This window comes from Drosophila obscura, unplaced genomic scaffold (genome assembly GCF_018151105.1).
Source record: "Drosophila obscura isolate BZ-5 IFL unplaced genomic scaffold, ASM1815110v1 contig_75, whole genome shotgun sequence".
Classification (NCBI taxonomy): Eukaryota; Metazoa; Arthropoda; class Insecta; order Diptera; family Drosophilidae; genus Drosophila; species Drosophila obscura.
The window spans coordinates 2,589,046-2,608,382 of NW_024542867.1; the positions used below are offsets into that span (position 1 = coordinate 2,589,046).

The following is a 19,337-nucleotide window of genomic DNA, read 5'->3' on the forward strand; positions in this document are numbered from 1 at the left end:
ACTTCATAAAAACAAAAATTTTAAAATATTTTCGTAGAAAAACAATATAAGATCCGCACGGAGACAGTCTGGCAACGCTTGTCTGAAACGAGAATTTTAGGTCAGCTGAACATTAAATTAACTCTCACAAAATGGGGCTTGTGGTGTAATGACATATGACATAAGCCTTAATAGCCATATGACATTAGACTTAGAAAATTTTGCTGCGGAGAGAGGGATATCACTAGAGACAAAATGCAACATTATTGTTCGTAGCCGTCTCTAGACACGTCTAATAGCTTTTAGTAGAACAACTGAGGCACTACTTGACACACAATAATGTTTTCCAGCGGAACACATCCGCAAAGTAAAATTTTCGATAAATGGGAGCAACGCTTCGTACAGCGACGTTTTACTTTGCAGATACAATTTTGCTGGCTTGGTGGCTGTGTTTAGTTGGAAAACATAATTTTCAGGCAGGCTCCGGTTTTCACTTTCACAAAAAAATGTGATTTACTTTTCAAAACGAAAAGTGAGGCGCTCCCGAACTCGTAAAACGCAAGACTATTCCGTTTTCAAAACGGCAACCAATTCCGCGCCGAAATGAAATTAAACAGCTTTTTATACAACTAAACAAATCTTAATTGCAAAAGGAAAAAAATAGATGACTTAATAATGCATTGACATGAATTTGACATCATTATCAGTGCAATTGAGCTTGTGCCCTTTTTATAAATTTGGCGTTTAACAGTACAAAGAGTAAACAAATTCACGAAAGTGGATTCCAGAGTGCCTTGAAATAAAAAGAATGGCTTTTTGCATTAAAGTAAAACGCAAAGTAAATGTGAAAACCGGAGCCTGCCTGTTTGTCTCAAGTAGTGCCTCAGTTGTTCGACTGAAAGAGACGGCTTTGAACATTAATTTAGCATTTTGTCTCTCATGCTACCTCTCTCTTCGAAGCAAAATCGAATGTCATAGCACCATTAAGAATATCGGATATTTAGTTTAAGAGATAACAGCATCTTTTTTTCTAGTAATAGTCATATGACATTAGATTTATAGCCTTTTTACACTGGGCGCGTCTGCTATCGATATCGGCATAGACGCAATGAAGCAGAAAAGGCGTTTACATTGGAAGACGTGCGTCTTGAATTTGGATTTGGGTGTTTGATGACAAGGAAAGATACACAAATTTTTGAAAATCAACAGAATTAAGCAAGACGTCAGGAAAATGGACGAAAAAGAATTGATTCTCATATTTAAATATTATTTTCAGACATTTCATTGTAGAGTTTGTGGGAGTTCTTCTTCCAATTATGAAAACCACCGAAGTTCGTCTCCAGCAGTGTCATAATGGCATCAGGGTATCACAAAAATGTCGTATGATAATAATACAATCAGTTTCAAGTATTTTATTTCATGATTTTATGTATATTTTCACCTCTTTGCACAACCATTCATTTTAGCGCCAAAATTTGATTTTTTAACTACAAGTTTTTGTTGTTCTTAGAGGTGATAGTTGCGCTGATAGGCAGAAAAGTGCAAAAATGTGCAGTTAAGCGCAAAAGCAATCGAATATATCGAATAGACGCACATGAATCAGAGACCGACGCAACTTTTTGCCACCACTAGGGCCCTATGCTTAACCTATGTAAAAAAAACTGCGTCTTCGCCAAGACGCAAAGAAGCATGACGCAGCCCCAGTGTAAACGGCCTATTAGACAATTTTGCTGCGTTCTAGCTCGTTCTCCTCCGCCAGATGGCGCACACTGCACAAGGCAGAGTGTGTGTGAGAGAGAGAGAGAGAGAGAGAGAGAGAACGAGTAGCGCGAGGAAGCAAATTAATTTCTTCATTCTGGCTATAGTCATGATTCTATCTATTCTGCGCTTTCAGTTTTTATTTATCATTAAAATTGTGGTTGCCACAGATTTTCATTCGTTCTAATTATACCCGTACTCAAAGAGTTAAAGGGTTTATTAGATTTGTGGTAAAAGTGGATATGTCTAACGCAGAGAACGCAGGAAACGTTTCCGACCCCATAAAGTATACATATTCTTTATCAGCCTCAATAGCCGAGTCTATGTCTGTCTGTCTGTCTGTCCGTCCATCCGCCTTGTTTGACGCCTAGTTCTCAGAGACTAAGGGCTAGAGCAACCAAATTTTGTTTCCGGACTCATGTGATATCACACTGAATCAAGTTTGTTTAAAAATTTTGACACGCCCCTTAACGCCCCCGCAAAAGACGAAAATCCGTGACATCCACAATTTATAAGATACTAGAAAACCAAAAACACATAATCGTAGAAAAGTACCATATCTACCAGACTGTCGAGTCTGGATCAGATCGGATCAATATTATAGCCAAAATAAAGAAATTATTTTTCAGTTGCTTCCCCCACCACCTCCAGCAAGAGACCGCGATACTCATTCTTTTCTCGCTCGCACACACTATTCCTGTGCAGTGCGCGACCTTTGCGGAGAATCTACCTTATAGATGTATAATCTAAATTTTAGATGTTTAATCGAAAGCTTAATATCTTTCAGGCGTTAAGCTGCAGATACAAAGGGTCTGGGTCGCATTTATAGCTGCGTTTGTCAGTTTTTCAGAACTGCAAAATTCTATGCAACCAGATATAAGAAACTAAAGTTATGTGAAAAATAGAAGAACTACCTATAAAAAAAACCAGGAAAAAATTACCAGATTTTAAAAATTCTTTAAAAAAAAATGACACCATAAAAAAAATAATAAAGTACTACAAAAATTTTGTAATCCCGATATCTATCAGAAAAAGTCATTTTGGTTCACAGCCTAAATCAAAAGTTCAATTTTGTCGAGTAGTGTAATTGAAGTACTAGCCCCGCGCGCAAGTACCGGGTATGAATATAGCATGTAACGGGATTACAAGAAATCCTGATATTCATATAAATACATACATATGTACATATTTATGTTCGTTTAAAGGACACCACGAGTATCTTTTCAACTTGTTGGAGATGAACAATGCACAATGAACATTTAAAAAAAAACTTGGGAAAGCAAAATTGAGAAATGCTTGTCATCCCAGGCTCCAATGAACTCAGAAACTAGCAGTTTATGTCTTAAAGGACCAAGAATATGGATTGGGATCGATATTCATGATGCATTAATCGGCTAAATTTATATATTAAATGCTGAAAGTCTAATCTAGCTAGAAATATCACAATCGTGGAATATGATTTCCGATTAAAAAAAAACGTTAGCCCATTGTCGACCAGGCTGTACATAAGCCTTGGTCATTCAAATTTACATATGTAAATCTTGATAAAACTTGATAGATTTATTGCCGTTCAGATGAAAGATACCTCGTGTAGTGGAGGAGAGCGAACTAGAATAGCCTGTTGCTGTGAGAGAGAGATAGATGTATCGAAATTAAAAACAATAGCAATGTTTTAATCTATTCATTTGGTATATTTCTGTAGGTCAGACGGTATATTGTATCGATAAATTTATGGTCACACTGCAGCACGTTCTTTTTAGACAAATTGATTAATTTAATTAAAAATAAGCAATGTGGAGCGTGAAAACAATCACACAGCTATTCAAGGCGAGTCTGTCAAGTAAGAGCATTTCATTAGAGCTGAACTTGTGTCACTTATGCATACAATCTTTCGAAATTTCAGCAGGCAAGTTCGCAGCCATCAACACAGCCGGCCTCAAGTATTTTGCTCCTCCAATCAAATATCAAAGTAGGTGCATCTTAACTCTTAGAGAAAGAAGCAAGAGCTCATTTACTTTTCAACAGATGTTCAGCAGCCAGAACGCCCCAAACTGCGGATAATGGAGCGCATGCCGCAGCTGCCACCTAACCTACGTCCACCCAAAATGCAGAAGCGCTTGCGCTACATGCGTGGCCCAGAACTTGTCCACAACACTCTTCTCCACAAGCAGTATGCGATCATAGCCACTGGCGGCGGTCGCCTGCGATGGGGTCACTATGAGATGATGCGTCTTACCATCGGTCGGAAGATGAACGTCCAAACGATGTTTGCTACGTGGCGAGTGCCCGCCCCCTGGCAACCCATAACAAAGAAAGGGCAGGGCCAGCGCATGGGAGGCGGCAAGGGTGCCATCGATCATTATGTAACGCCCATTAGGGCAGGTCGTGTCATCGTCGAAATAGCCGGAAAATGCGAGTTTGTCGAGGTAAAGGGATTCCTGCAGCAAGTCGCCAACCAGCTGCCCTTCCAAGCGACTGTCGTCTCTCAGGCGATGCTCGACGAGATGCTGGCCGACGAGGAGCAGCACGCACGCGGAAACCAAAACCCATTCACCATGAAATACGTCATCCAAAACAATCTGAATGGCTGCCATCGGTGGCTTTCTCCCGTAGATCACAAGTGGTTTGGCAAGCACTTGTAGATCGATTTAACCCTCATTAACTCTTATCCCGTTATGTACCCGCAATAAACAAACTATTGGTTGTTAAGTTTTTATACCCACATGTGTATGTACGTGCGTGTGTGTCTATCTGCCATTGCTGGGCAGATCTGCCATCCCCGCACCGATTTGAAAAAAACTAGAGAAAGAATGTGGAAGATTTTGGGGAAATGTACGAGTTCTATTGCAAACATTTGTTTAATTTTCCATTTCATTTATGAGGATAATATGTAATGCAGCATATAATATTTTTTATGTTTCATGACGTTGCAGTTGTATTATTATTAATATATATGTTTATGTATGTATGTGTGTGGGTGTGTGGTAATAGCCTTCTTCCACTGGACCATCGCATCTCGGAGCCGCTCGGGGTCGTAAGCCTGCCCATGCTTACGGACCAGGGGAAGTGGACAATAAATGTGTTTGGAATTCGAATGGATCGACTTTTAGCTCGTCGTCTAACAGTCGGTATCGTACCAGGCAGCCAAGTTATTGTTGTCGTTGGGTGGCGTCGGCATGGCATCCAAGTCGAAGTTCAATGCACCGGCATCGATCTCGCCGACGTCCATGTCCATGGAATAGGGCGATGTTGGTGCCCCGCTGGGTGGGACGACAGCACCGCTGCCGGCGCTAGCACTGTTGACACCTCCGCTATTGCCAGCAGCGCCGCCACCGCCCACCGGGCTGCTGATCTCCAGACCCTGCATCGAATCTATTGGTAGAGTATCATATCCTGCGAACAAACGATAGAGCGATAGGGAGAGATAGAGAAAACATACTGAAGTTATATTAATGCGCTTGCCCCCTACAAGGATCCTCCCATAGACTATTAGCTAAACGTCGTAAAAATAAAGTAAACACACAATTCAGCCGTTCCTTAATCATTTCCCACCAAGTGGCTTCAACTACAGCAGCAATTCCCATTCGTTTTGAGCATAGACACATCTGCATGCACATCGCTCTTACATATAAATTAAAGATTATATATGCATACAAAAAATACGTGTTTAGATATGTACATACATATGTATATATGAGTATATAGCTAATTCCATACGGTTATTTCGGTCTACTTAACATGCAAAATGAACCAGACTGAACCGAACTAAAGAGTGATTTTCTGCTCGCACCGTCATTACGCTGCATATTGAATATTCCAATGAAAACGAACTCAAGAAATGTAAGTTAATCAAGGGCAAAGGAAAATACATTTAAAAGTAATAGTACAAATAGGTTATCCTTCCTCAGTCAACCAATAGCCGTTTTATCGCACCTAGAATCCATGGAAAATGTAGGAAAAGGAGCGGAGAAAAATATGAAAGTGTTCCTAGTGCGAAGATCTTCTTGTAGTTACGAAACAAACATGCCAAATCCTTTCAAGGTCGAATTGCCAAGTAGTTGTGTGTTGTTGGTTGGTGTTTGTGCGTACATATGTATGTATGTACCTAAGTGCGTGTATGATGCCGAACATATGCATTTGAGTATGTATGAAATATGCAAATGTCCGGTTTACATGGGCATGGCCTTATTTATGCCTTAAGTTGATAATCGTTTTCTAATCGAAATCTGAAAGAACGATGCATGTATAAGCGAAACTCTGAATCTATGCAAATCAGATTCTACCTCGTTGAAACAATTATTTAAGCTGGTTTTGCTTGGAACTACAGTGAGGGGTCGAGAGACCTGGTCTGGCCAAGTACGGCGTTAACGGACAGAGAAAGGGTCAGAAAGAAACAAGACGGAAATTCAATGATGGATTGAAAGAATTCATGATTTAATGGTACATCGCCATATTGGATTTGAAAATCAGATTGAAGAACTGCAAGGCAAAAGGGGGCAGGGCAATACACGGGAACGGACACAAACCAAAGATATTTCCATCGCATTCAGCGATTGACTGAGTGGGGGACGAGAGAAATTAGCAGGGGGCGGATGGAGATCTCGCTGGATAATAATTAAGGAATATTCAAAGGTTGAAATGAACTTAACTTTAGCTTTGATTATTCATATGTTATAATTTAGTTTATTTGATGAACAGACACGATTACGAATAAATGTACATATGCAAGAATGCATGTGTGGGCAGGGGTAAGGGCTAAGGGCTAAGGGCGGAGGTGGAGGCAGTGATCGAATGAACTTGATCTGCTTGCTTGGGTAGGGTGTTCGAACACTTTTTAATAATTCTTCTTCATTTTGATGCGGGGGTGACACAAAAGGATTTGGGCGGGTGCATCTCGGAACGGTGTTTCCTTATGCGTATGACATACATACCTTGCTGATGGAATGCGCGACCTCCGTGCGAACTGTGCACACTGGGCGGACCTTGTCCGTAAAGGCCCTCATATGCTTCTTCGGGTCCAAGCATATCCTGTGATCAATCGATTTCGTGTTTTTTGTTGTTGTTGTCAAAGTTTGGTTCGGTGTGTAGTTGTGCGTATGTGTGTATGTGTGTATTGCGGTTGTTTGTACGTGGGCGTGGGTGTGCGTGTGTGAGTGATGTATTTATTTTTTCAGTTGGTTTTTGTTGTTGGGATGGATCAGAAGTGAAAAGTTGTTAGGAAAGAAGAAGACACAGACACAAGTTTGTGTTCAGCGAGAGTGGTAGAGGGGAAGGGCGAGACACGTGGTTGTAGACAGTTAGTTGTTGTTCATGTTTTGGGTGTTGGTAGTGGTGGTGGTGGTGCCGGTAGTGGTGGTGGTGATGGTGATGGTGCAGTGATTCGTCGGTTGTTTCATGTTTTACCGTTGCAGTTGTGTGTATTTTTTGTTTGTTTGTGGTTGTTGTTGTTGTGAGTGAATTGTTTTCGTGTAGTTTGTTTGGGTTTTTGTTTTGGTATTGGTTTTTACAAGTAAACATAAAGGAAAAGAACAAAAAGTAAATAAAAAAATGTGAATTAATTACAAAATCATAATTAACACAAACGAATTTCAACTAAATCTGTTTTCTAGGTGAAAAATGTATTTTAAATTTATATGTATGTACACTTATGATTCGAGACGATTGATAGGAAGGAAGGAGTTGTAGTTGGGCAGAGCTGAGGGGATAAATACGGATTCTCGATATCGATTGCCGTCTACAGACAAATGCTTTTTCTACCTACTTATCGACTAACATGTATCGATCTATCGACTCTCGAAATACAGTAAAAAAAAAACAGAATAATTTGAATTCAAACGCATTGAAATTGAAATCTAAAGCAAGTCCAAGGAATATCGATAATATTGGTCGCTACTTATACGACCAAGAGTATATACGTATACGTAATGCTGGAATAGTTTAAATTTCTACAATTTTACAGTTTTATGTACAGAGTTCGCTTCGGCGCGGACGTGTAGGGGAAACAAAGAAGCAGAGTAAAGAAATGAAAACCCAATGGAATAACCCAGGCAAGGTACACCTGGTGGAAATTGGCTACAGGTACAAGGTACCAGGCTGGCCTCACTTAGACTAGTTTCCACGCACCTGCAGATCCGGACCCATACCCAAATCAGCATTGGCCCAAATGTTGTTGTCCTCTCGCAGCAGAGAATTGGTCAGCTCAATAGAGAGACGCTTCTTGTAGTCCTGAGGCTTGTCCTCACTCATGCGGAAGAGCACTGCGGCGGCGTACGTGGCCACGCCCTCGTTGCGGGAGTGCAGCAAATCAGTGAGCGGGCCGGTTGCCCCCTCCTGTTCTATGATCTCGGCACCTTCCTTGTCCGCGGCTAGCTCGCAGAGAACGCCGGCAGCCACGCGCTATGAATAGACAAGGGGACATTTTATATTAGTGAGCAAATCGCGGGGAATTCTTAGCTAGCTTACCTGTATGTTCTCGATTTCGTTGAAGAGCAAGCGCACAAAGATCGGGATCACCGACTGCTGGCGTATGAGGGCGCGATTGTGCGATTCCCGAGCCAGGATGTGCAGGGCCCCCACCGTGCCCTCGACAATTTCCTCCATGCGAACGCCGTCGGCGTAGGCAGACGGCTGCTGTGAGCCTGTGGTGGCAATCGATGAGCGTTGCTGCAGAAAGAGAAGGGTCAGTACCAGTACTAGACGGGTCAAGGACTGTGATCAGGTGGGGGCCGAGGGCAGGATCTTACCCTCTCTGTGTCCTGGAAGGCGCGCATCAACAGGCGCACCAAGTGATGGATTGCGCCGTGCTCCCGCAATGGGGCATGGTTGGCCGGACAGAGGGCCAAGTTACGAATGAGCCCAATAACGGCCTTGATAAGTGGCCACCGTGATGGAGGATGGAGCAACTTCACAATCACCGACAGCCCGTAGTTGAGACGGACCGCGTTCTGCGCCAGCTCCGAGTCGACGTGGCGCGAAGTGAGGTGGCGCAAGGCGCACACAGCTGGCTCGGTGATCTCCTCGCGATCGCCGGCATTGATGATAGTGCGAACAAGGGCGTCGACCCCGCCCACCTGGCAGACAGTGGCCTTGTTGCGCTGATTGTTGCACGTCAGATTCGAGAGGATGCCAGCGGCACAGGTGACCACGTTGACATCGGTGGAGCCGAGAACCTGGACCAAGGACTGCAAAAGGGCCTCTAGTCCCTCCACCTTAGTGGCCGCATCCGAAAGATTGCGCAGAGTCCACAGACAGTTCTGGACGAGACGAGGCGACATGTTGCCCAGGTGCATGGCCAGGGCCTGCATGCCACCGGCGTCCACGATAGCCGGCTTATTGCTCGAGCACACCGAAAGCACCTTGAGAACGCGTGATGTGGTCCAAAGGAGCTTCTCATAGTCATAGGAGCGCATAATGCGCACCAGTTCGTTGGGTCCGCCTGAAGCAAGAATAATTAGCTTGCTCTCCTGGTTGCCGTAGGCCAGGATCTGCAGACAGTCGGTGACGATGGCCAAAAACTTAACGTTGTTTCTCTGAAGCAAGGTGACCATTTTCTGGAGGCCACCTGCCAGGCGCACGGCCATTTTGGAGCCATCCTGATGGAGCAGCAGGTTATGCAGCGTGGTGATCGCGTAGAAGAGCACGCTCTCGACGGGCGACGATAGCAGCTTGACAAGGGCCGGGATGCCGCCGCTCTTGAAGATGGCCAGGAGACCCTGGCGATGGTGCGACAGATTGTGGAGGGTGCCAACGGCGGCTTTGGTGCTCTCCAGATCGTTGCTGTTCGATATGGCACGCACCAGGGCGGCCACCATTTGGGGACTGTTCATGATGGCATGGCGAGAGGCCTCCTTCTTGGACAGTTGGTGGACCATCATGGCAGCCTGCGAGACCACCACCTGGTCCTCGTCATTGAGCAGTTTGATCAGCTCAGGTATGGCTCGGGTGGCCAGTTCGGCGTCGTCCTGGTAGTTGATCAGGTTGACCACAGCGTGCTTTAGCATCTGGGAGGGCTCCGACAGACGCTGGACAGCCGTCGGCTGCTGCGGGTCGAACTGTGTCGATGGTATCTCGATTCCCTCCTCCAGGGTCTCCGGGAACATGGCAGCTCGCACTCGTTGCGAACGTGTCTGGCTCAACTGCTGGTTCATGTCGTCCACCTGGTCCTGTGTGAAGTTCTGAGGGAATCCCGTGTCTAGGTCGAACATAAGCGGATCGCCCTCCATCTCCTCATCCTCTTTTCCAGAGAGCGATGGTACCTGGGTGACGGCCCCCGAATGGATACCCGAGTCACCCAGATACGAGTTCTGTTGCCACATCAGGGTCTGCTCCTTGGCCGACACCATGGGTGGCAAGTCCGGCGGATTGTATTGATTATTATGCGACACTGCCACAACACAGAGAGGGATACAACGGATTAGAGATGGAAAGAAAGTGAAAATCAATTATGCACGTATACAGCCTGAAAAACATTTGCATCAACATATGTATGTATGTACAAAATTATGTACATCACTCCTTTCCCTATCCACACTGCTAGTATCCGTATCCTAAGAAGCACGAAAAAGAACGACAATGGAGGGCAACATCCACATGAAGCAACGACTGCATCCACTCTCTAGTTGGGATGCTCCCCAGAACCAGCACCAGCACCAACCGCTCCCACCACTTCACATCTCGCCCTCTACCGAAACGGAGGGTTGGCAAATGGAAGGTGACAGACAGCGACAGAAAGTGAACCAGCTGCAAAACGTCAGCAGAATGTGGACCTAAGCACAAAAAGTTGAACAAATGTGAAGCATTGCAAGTTGAACGCTGCAGGATATTCCAGAACGTTCTCCCACCCTCTCACTTAGAAGAATTTACGGGTAATGAGGAGGAGTTTGTGCGAGAGTTTCCCAATGGAAAGGCAAAGGATTTGATGGCGTTTTGTTTGCCATTTTTTCTTTAATTATGCAGTTTCAGGCCCACTTCTTTAGCTTTGTTTCGGTCCTTTTACATATATATATATGTATATGTATGTATGTACATACATACACGTTTCATCAGTCCACAGGCCACGCCCACACCCCGGTATCTGCCTCACTGCATTTGCATTTACACATTTTCGTTTCATTTCATTTCCCAGATCGATTAAGCTCTTTTTGTGCCTCATCCCTCAAGTGGGGCAGGCACAGCACTCCAAAAGCAAAGCAGAGGGCCGCTGCGGCCGTAGCATAATTTATGCGAATACTTTAAGTAAAAATGCTCCTTTCTGTTTTTCGCTTACTAATTAAATTCTTAGCAAAAAAAAAAAAGCGCACATACAAAAAGAATGTGCGGGATGCGAGAGAAGTGGGCATTCACGTCGAAAATGAGTTTTAGAGAGGACGAGAATGGGTCGCCACGTGCATCTGCATACGTTTATGAGTGGGTGTGTGAGAATCAAGTTTCAAAGGGTACAACAATGGCGCACACTCTTTGTCCCCGCCCACAGCAACTGAGTACCGAGTGCAAATGAAGTGGTAACAAAAACACCGCGCATGATTGAGAGCGAGATAGATAGATAGAGAGGGGGAAAAATACACATGCAAATGCAATCCTATCCTCCGTAATATTTCAAGCTGCAGCAGCATAAAATGTTAAATTACTAAATCAAGACAAAGTTCAGACCCATCCCGACACTTCCCCACATAAAAGTCTCTCGGCCATCAGCAGTGGGAGGATTTTGCTTGACTTTGTTTAATGAAAACTTAACGTTCATTGTACATCTCAAACTGAGGTATACTGCTGACAAACGGTAACGCAGGTCGCTACATAATTCGAATTACCCTTCCCGGATTTTACAACCCAAAGAATTTTAAATAAATAAAGGGAGTAATGTACTTACTTGTACGATTCTGGGCTGGCATGTAACTCATCTTGGCGATTAAAGCGCTTTACAGCACACCTGCAATACAAAAAATATGAGTAATTTAACATATAACATTATTATTTACTTAAGGCTGGCTCCCATTGCGGTTTTATGTAAGTAAAGTCAATCGACAGGAGTTAAGTCCACCTGTAATCATTTCATAGAAATTTCCTTGCACATATTTCTTTCTTCGTTTATATCGAAGAGCAAGCATAATACGAAATATGCATATGCATACACAAACACATTCAGCAAAGACACGCAAACAAACGATTAGAAATATGTGTGACTCTGTGTCTACCTGCCGAGGACTTCTAGCCGAGCATTTTGTACGAACCTTGAGTTATTTAATTATTTTTCAAAAGTTTTTGTCACTATTCTAACACCTCTTTACACTAAAAAATTTTATATTTATTTCTTTGGAAACTACATCCAACTTTATAAGAGTCTTGATAGTCGTTGGTAAAGGCCCAGCAGAAAAAGCGTCCGACTTTACCAGAATACATACAAATTCTGGTTGTGTGTATCCCACCTTCATTGCACATGTGAACATGTAGTTGTAATGTATGAGTGTCAGCTTACCACACCACCACCACTGGTTACTGGTTTGCCCTTGCCAACTAGCTTTCTTAAATAATTTTATGCTGCAGAACAGCAATGCTCAGGAAATAATTTGTAATCTTCAATAAATGTACAAGCTCAAATTACTCACCGTGTCAATATAGTTAAATTCTGCTGCTTTAAAGCAGATTTTTCTTTCTTTAGACGCACTTCAAACAAAAAATTACAGCAAAACCTCGACCAGCAGTGTGACCACCGATTTATCAATCAAATATACCACATGACCCTCAGAAATATACCAAAATATACTTTGCCATTTTCATACCATAATATACCGAAGAACAGAATATACCAAAGACTATGAGCCCATCCCTAATTAATCCTAGTTACTGGAGCCCTCGGCACTGATCATGTAATTTTATACGATAAACTGAATTTCCTAAAAGATTTGGTTATTTTTAGTACTCATTTCTATTTGATTATTCATTAAATAAGGTTTAAACAAGTAAAGCAATGGTCTTTTGATGGCAAAGCATCAGAATTTACATAGTAACTACCGCTAATGCGTACGTTTCATAAAAATTTCAAACGGGAATTGTCAAAAAGTTCACAGAACTGAATATGTAAAAAGCAACTGATGGTATTTCCCGGGTCCGAGAAAACTATAGACCTATTCTATATTTTGTCGACAAAAATACATACACACACACACATACACATTAAAAATGGAAGCGCAATAATGAAGACAAATTTATCCTAATTAAGGCAGTCGAATTAATGTTAAATGTTGATGGATATTATATTTTATTAATTGTATACCCGGTACTAATATTATTAATATATAAAGCCTAGTACTCAGATCGAAAAAAACAACTAGCGAACAGAATCAGGGTTGATATTCGTATGAAACCGATAAGAAATTTTTTACGGCAAAAACTGTTTTCTAGGCTCTGTACGGAAGGCAGTACTCAGATCAATAAAAAAAAGTCGGTATATACTGGAAAAGTATCAGAAGTATTTGCTTGTTTTTTGGTATGTTTCGACCCACCTCGAAAAAAATATCAATTTGATATCTTTTGCCAGCAAAAACGAAGCAAACATTGCAATAAGAGAACAAAAATCAAATGAAATATTTTAATAATGAAGAAAAATAGAATCTAGCTAATGCAGTATTATATGAATGGCAATTATATGGATATTATAATTTATTATTTTTATTAATTTTCATAAATATAAAACATATATGTTTCAAAACACCAGGTGGCTGGGGAAGAGCGGTCGCCACAGCCGCTGAGAGTAGACACTACCTTGCCAATAAATATTGGGGCCCGTGCTGGGGGGCCCAACTTGAAACAAAACCAAGCAGCTGTCTGAGCAGAGTAACCGTTCGGAATGCAGTGCACACCTCTGGTCACACCACTGGTCGCTCGAAAAATATATGACATCTGTCTAGCAAACAGTTTTTCGATCTGAGTACTAGGCTTGAGGAGAAAAATAAACAGGTTGATTGCTTTTCTGTCCCGCAGGAACGGATTTATCCAATATTGCGGTGATTTCTCTATGCCTTGTCGTCCTCCATCTCCACAGCGCTGACATATAAGACATTCGAATTAATGTTAAATGTTGATGGATATTATATTTTATTAATTGTATACCCGGTACTAATATTATTAATATATAAGGAGAAAAAAAACAGGTTGATTGCTTTTCTGTCCCGCAGAAACGGATTTATCCAATATTGCGGTGCTTTCTATATGCATTGACGTCCTCCATCTCCACAGCGCTGACATATAAGACATTCCCGCTTGCTTTTATGCAAAATTTTATATTTTAAGAAATATTATTTGTAAAGCCTAGTACTCAGATCCAAAAACGGTTTGCAAGCAAACAAATGTCATATATTTTTCGAGCGACCAGTGTGTGACCAGAGGTGTGCACTGCATTCCATACGGTTACACAGCTCAGACAGCTGCTTGGATTTGTTTAAAGTTAATAAAATGCACTTCTTCAGCTGGGGTCGCTCTTCCTGGGCTCCCCAATATTTTATTCGCAAGGTAAAGTGTCTGACTATCAGCAGAAGCCTCCCGTGCCGACCACCGTGAAGACAAAATGTTTTGAAAACAATATTTGTTTTATATTTATGAAAATTAATAAAAATAATATTTTATAATATCCATATAATTTTCATTCATATAATACTGCATTAATTGGATTCTATTTGTCTTCATTATAAAAATCTTTCATTTGGTTTTTTGTTTTCATATTGCAATATTTGCTTCTTGTTTGCTGGCAAAATATATCAAATTGATATAAGTTTCTAGGTGGGTCGAAACATACCAGCAATACAAGCAAATACTGCGGATACTTTTCTAGTATATACCGATCTTTTTTTTGTTACTGCCTTCCGTCACTAACCATACAGTATATAGATGTGCCAGTTCATACAACGAACGTGTCGCAGCTGAGTTTTCTGTCCCAGCTCCCAGGGCCTTCAGTTCTGTGAGGCTGAGACATTCGGGTCGGGAGCTGGGCCGTTCGGCATGTATGACTCATGTCGGGAAGCGAAAGCAAGCTATTAATTCTTGTTTTCCGAAACCGTTTTGAGTTTCGTTTCCAGGTTAAGTAAATGTGTGTGTGTGCCATGTATTCACACATACTGTGCTTGTGTGTGGGCTCTACAATTTTGTTCCGCTTGAACTGAATTTCGGTTTTTCGTTTTGTTTTGAGGGCTGATGTAGCGACCTGAGCTGACCTGCCGCAACATAAATGAGGTTTGGGCAGAGTGGGTGGGGGTGGGAAATAAAAACATTATATGAAAATAAAGGATGATATCACTTCTCATAACTCCTAAACTAAAATTATCTTGAATATTTGAGTCGCTAAAGCTCTGGAAAATGATCTACTAGAAGTGTACATTTATTTTATTCAAAGGGTTCATAAAATATTTTTTAGTTTTGCCACCTCTTTTCCCCACTGTAAATACACACAGTACAAACAAATAACTTTAAATTTTAAAGTTTTAAACCAAAATCGACCTATTCAGGGCCGCATCAACCCTCAACCGGGCCCTGGGCAACCATCAATCTGGGGCCCTCCATTTTTTCACGCCAGTTCCTTTTTTTTTCATTTGAAATAAAATCTAATAAATTTAATGTTTGTTTATCAGTGGCTATTATATTTTTTATCCATTATTTGGAGTTTTGTTTCTTCAACCTATTCCCGTCGTCAGACTTCATATTTTTTTTGCGTATTCTGTCGCTCGACTCGACGCGGGCCGAGGCATTTACGAAGCCGAAAGCAGAGGCAAAGGCTAGCCTAAAAGAGAATGGAAGAATAACCCGCGCGCCCGCCGCTCAGCTTGCTTTCGCTTTCCGCCATGAGTCATACATGCCGAACGGCCCAGCTCCCGACCCGAATGGCCTGGCTCCCGACCCGAATGTCTCAGCCTCACAGAACTGAAGGCCCTGGGAGCTGGGACAGAAAACTCGACTCGGTTAGTGCTTCCGTACAGAGCCTAGAAAACAGTTTTTGCCGGAAAAAATTTCTTATCGGTTTCATACGAATATCAACCCTGATTCTGTTCGCGAAGTGTTTTCTTTGATCTGAGTACTAGGCTTTTCGTACAGAGTCTAGAAAACAGTTTTTGCCGGAAAAAAATTCTTAACGTTTCCATACGAATATCATCCCTGATTCGGTCGAAAAAAAATTTAGCGCGTCTGAGCAATAGGCTAAAATATAAAATTATTCTATCATTTTCGGCAAAAAGACACACATAAACACGCAAAAATTGCTGGATTGGCTTATATCGATAGTTGACACATCGATTAGAGTACGCATTAAATCGCGAAGAAAAAGAAAAAACATAAGCAAATTAACAAAAAACGAGAAGGAACGTGCGAGTCGCTTCTGGGGACGCGACTCTACTTTATACCCGTACTCAGTCAGTATATACATTTTTTGAGCATATAATTTTTTATGAAATTTTAGAATAAAAAAAAAAGTTTACAGTTTACATATTTTTGCTACATCTGCTATCTACATCTACATGTACAATGTATATTCTACATCTAACATGTAGATTGTACATGTTCCATTTAGATTCTACATCTCCTCCGCTAGGGGTTGCTCGCGCACTAAACGCGGCAGAGTGAGCGAGCGAGAAAGAGATAGATAGCGGATCTTTTGCAGGAGGGGGCGGAAGAACCAACGGAAAATTAATTTCTTCATTCTGGCTATAATTATGATCCGATCTAATTCAGATTCGGCAATCTGGTAGATATGGGCATTCTCTACGATACTGCGTTTTTAGTTTTATCGTATCTTTGAAAATGTGCCTGCCACAGATTTTCGTCTTTTGTGGGGGCGGGGCGAAATTTTGAAATACACTTGTAGCAGTGTGATATCACATGAGCCTGGAAACCAAATTTGGTTGCCCTAGCTCTAATAGTCTCTGAGATCTAGGCGCTCAACAAGACGGACAGACAGACAGACAGACATGGCTATATCGACTCGGCTATTGATGCTGATCAAGAATATATATACTTTATGGGGTCGGAAACGTTTCTTATCCGCGTTACACACATCCACTTTTACCACAAACCGAATATACCCCTTAACTCTTTTTTGAGTGCGGGTATAAAAACCATCGCAGTCAACGATTAAATTAAGGCGGAAGAACACAAAGTAATTCGATTTCCAAAGAAAAACAGCCTTATGAAAACGGGCATGGCTGATTACACTACTCAACAAAATCGAACTACCTAAAAGTCTTAAAATCCGACATACAATTTTTTTTTTAACTTTTAAAAATTGGTATATTTTATATATGATTTTCTCAGAGGTAGCGCGTTCTATTTATCTTGCATCTGCTTGTAATTAACTTTGCCATTCTGAAAAGCTAATAAATGCAGCTATAAATTAAACCCAAGCACTTTGTAGTTTCAGCTTACCGTTTCTAAAGTCTTAAACTTTCAAATGTAAAACTATTGGTTTTTTGCGGTATTTTTTCAATTTTAACATGAATGTCGGAAAAAATGTGACACAAGTTCCCTGAGGAAAAATCGTGTTGAGTAGTGTTATTAAGGAAATTCCTGGAACAATACTGATTTCATTATTTCTAAATGTTGGAATTAGTACGAAATTCAGGTATTCCAAAGAAATATTCCGCCGCTTCAAATATCAGTTCGACTGATCGGACCTAATCTAGTGCATCTGTCCAGCGCCTACCTTATCCTTATTAAACTTAAGAGACACTATTTATTTATTAAGATCAAACAACATTTTTACAATTATTTCTGTGTACACATACACATCTGAGTTGAGTACTAACTCTGTACATAATCTAATTTTTGGCCTTTATCTCTTTGCAATACAATACTCACCTACACAAATGTGTATTTGTGCATGTGTGTGTTAAGCGACTGCTGTTTTTCTTTTACAAATAATGTTTACATTGCCCATTTAAAGAACATAATCCTTTTCAACTACTTACCGCGTCTGGAAAGGGTAATTCTGCTTGAAGCAGGTTTTTGTTGATGAAACACACTACACTTAAATCTCTAAAATGAAAACCAGTGTATTCACACACACAAACCAGTATGTACACTATGTATACATGGAGCGTAGTGTGACCGGAGACTTATCGATCAAATATGTCGCCTCACCCTCAGAAATATCCTTTCTCATTTTCAAAATAAACCGTAAATATACCGAGAAGAAAATAATAATAAAATAATACTGTTTATAAATATTCCTTGTAGATCAATCCTTCCTCATTCTCCTGAACTGCGTCACAATTCATCAAGTTTCATAATTTTAGTGTTTGTATATAAATACTCACTGGTCGACATTGGGATAATCGTTCTCTGTCCATGATCGGAAATCATATTCCCCCATTTTGATATTCGGTTTAATATTTTTAGCTAGCTAGGACTCTAAATTCTTAAAATATAATTTTATGCATCAACAAGATTGTCAAACTTTAGGACTCCTTTTTATTGGATTGCTTATAAAGTAAGGTTTAAGCCTAGTACTCAGATCCAAAAACTGTTTGCTAGCAATCAAATGTCATATATTCTTCCAGCGGCCAGTTGTGTGACCAGAGGTGGACACTGCATTCCGAACGCTTACACTGCTCAGACAGCTGCTTGGATTTGTTTAAAGTTAATAAAATGCACTTCTTCAGCTGGGGTCACTCTTCCCTAGGCATATCCTGGGCTCCCCAATATTTTATTCGCAAGGTAAAGTGTCTGACTATCAGCAGCAGCCTCCCGTGCCGACCACCGTGAAGACAAAATGTTTTGAAAACAATATTTGTTTTATATTTATGAAAATTAATAAAAATAATACATTATAATATCCATATAATTGTCATTCATATAATACTGCATTAATTAGATTCTATTTGTCTTCATTATAAAAATCTTTCATTTGGTTTTTTCTTCTCATATTGCAATGTTTGCTTCGTGTTTGCTGGCAAAATGTATCAAATTGATATAACTTTCTGGGTGGGTCGAAACATACCAGCAATACAAGCAAATACTTCGGATCCTTTTTTAGTATATACCGACCTGAGTACTGCCTTCCGTACAGAGCCTAGAAAACAGTTTTGGACCAGTTTTGGAGGCGTGGCAATCTGCTGCTGCTGATAGTCAGACACATTACCTTGCCAATAAAATATTGGGGAGCCCAGGATATGCCTGGGGAAGAACGACCCAGCCGATGAAGTTCATTTTATTAACTTTAAACAAATCCAAGCAGCTATCTGAGCAGTGTAACCGTACGGAATGCAGTGCCCACCTCTGGTCACACAACTGGCCGCTGGAAGAATATATGACATTTGTTTGCTAGCAAACAGTTTTTGAATCTGAGTACTAGGCTCAAAAAGAGAAAATCGCCTGGAGGGAATATTAAAAAAACCTGTGTATGGGAGTTTTGATACCCTATATTCCTTTATATACCTTAAAAATTATATATAATAAATTGATGAAATTGATTACATATACCATTATATCCCAATACTCCGTAGATATATATGGAACCCAATTTCGACAAATATAATATATATACCCTGGTGCGACGACTACAGAATTAGTGCTGGGAGCGACCGTTCTGCTGGGACTGCCAACCATTTTAAATTATAGTGTAGCGA

The 19,337-nt window shown here is 41.1% G+C and overlaps 2 protein-coding genes across 5 annotated transcripts; one reads left to right on the forward strand and one right to left on the reverse strand.

The window, feature by feature from the left end:
- Positions 1-3,448: 3,448 nt before the first annotated feature.
- LOC111072317 (39S ribosomal protein L16, mitochondrial) lies at positions 3,449-4,451 on the forward strand. 2 transcript variants are annotated; one of them, XM_022364092.2, is made up of 3 exons: positions 3,449-3,577; positions 3,644-3,706; positions 3,763-4,451. In XM_022364092.2, exons 1-3 carry the CDS (start codon positions 3,529-3,531, stop codon positions 4,377-4,379), a joined length of 729 nt encoding a protein of 242 aa, XP_022219784.1. In that variant the 5' UTR covers positions 3,449-3,528; the 3' UTR covers positions 4,380-4,451. The 2 variants fall into 2 exon arrangements, with proteins under 2 accessions (XP_022219784.1, XP_022219783.1); XM_022364091.2 differs by having other exon boundaries at positions 3,451-3,577; positions 3,641-3,706.
- Positions 4,452-4,570: 119 nt separating this feature from the next.
- On the reverse strand, positions 4,571-17,797 carry LOC111072316 (armadillo segment polarity protein). Of its 3 annotated transcripts, none has more exons than XM_022364088.2 (7): positions 17,679-17,797; positions 11,603-11,662; positions 8,481-10,120; positions 8,200-8,400; positions 7,861-8,133; positions 6,669-6,765; positions 4,571-5,130 (listed from the first exon to the last, which is right to left on the reverse strand). In XM_022364088.2, the coding sequence occupies exons 2-7, from the start codon at positions 11,631-11,633 to the stop codon at positions 4,856-4,858; spliced, it is 2,517 nt and encodes an 838-aa protein (XP_022219780.1). In that variant the 5' UTR covers positions 11,634-11,662; positions 17,679-17,797; the 3' UTR covers positions 4,571-4,855. The 3 variants fall into 3 exon arrangements, with proteins under 3 accessions (XP_022219780.1, XP_022219779.1, XP_022219781.1); XM_022364087.2 differs by lacking the exon at positions 17,679-17,797 and adding an exon at positions 12,339-12,443; XM_022364089.2 differs by lacking the exons at positions 6,669-6,765; positions 17,679-17,797 and adding an exon at positions 12,339-12,443 and having other exon boundaries at positions 5,020-5,130.
- Between the last annotated feature and the right edge of the window lie 1,540 nt (positions 17,798-19,337).

What these genes read in the sequence shown, in the direction of transcription:
- LOC111072317 (XM_022364091.2), top strand. Translation starts at nt 3,529, where the DNA reads ATGTGGAGCGTGAAAACAATCACACAGCTATTCAAGGCGAGTCTGTCA. An exon ending in ATTCAAGGCGAGTCTGTCAA is followed by an intron (nt 3,578 to 3,640) that starts GTAAGAGCATTT and finishes TCGAAATTTCAG; the next exon opens with CAGGCAAGTTCGCAGCCATC. An exon ending in TCCTCCAATCAAATATCAAA is followed by an intron (nt 3,707 to 3,762) that starts GTAGGTGCATCT and finishes ACTTTTCAACAG; the next exon opens with ATGTTCAGCAGCCAGAACGC.
- LOC111072316 (XM_022364088.2), bottom strand. Translation starts at nt 11,633, where the DNA reads ATGAGTTACATGCCAGCCCAGAATCGTACAA. An exon ending in ACGAAATCGAGAACATACAG is followed by an intron (nt 8,134 to 8,199) that starts GTAAGCTAGCTA and finishes GTCTATTCATAG; the next exon opens with CGCGTGGCTGCCGGCGTTCT. An exon ending in TCGCGCATTCCATCAGCAAG is followed by an intron (nt 5,131 to 6,668) that starts GTATGTATGTCA and finishes GTTTGTTCGCAG; the next exon opens with GATATGATACTCTACCAATA.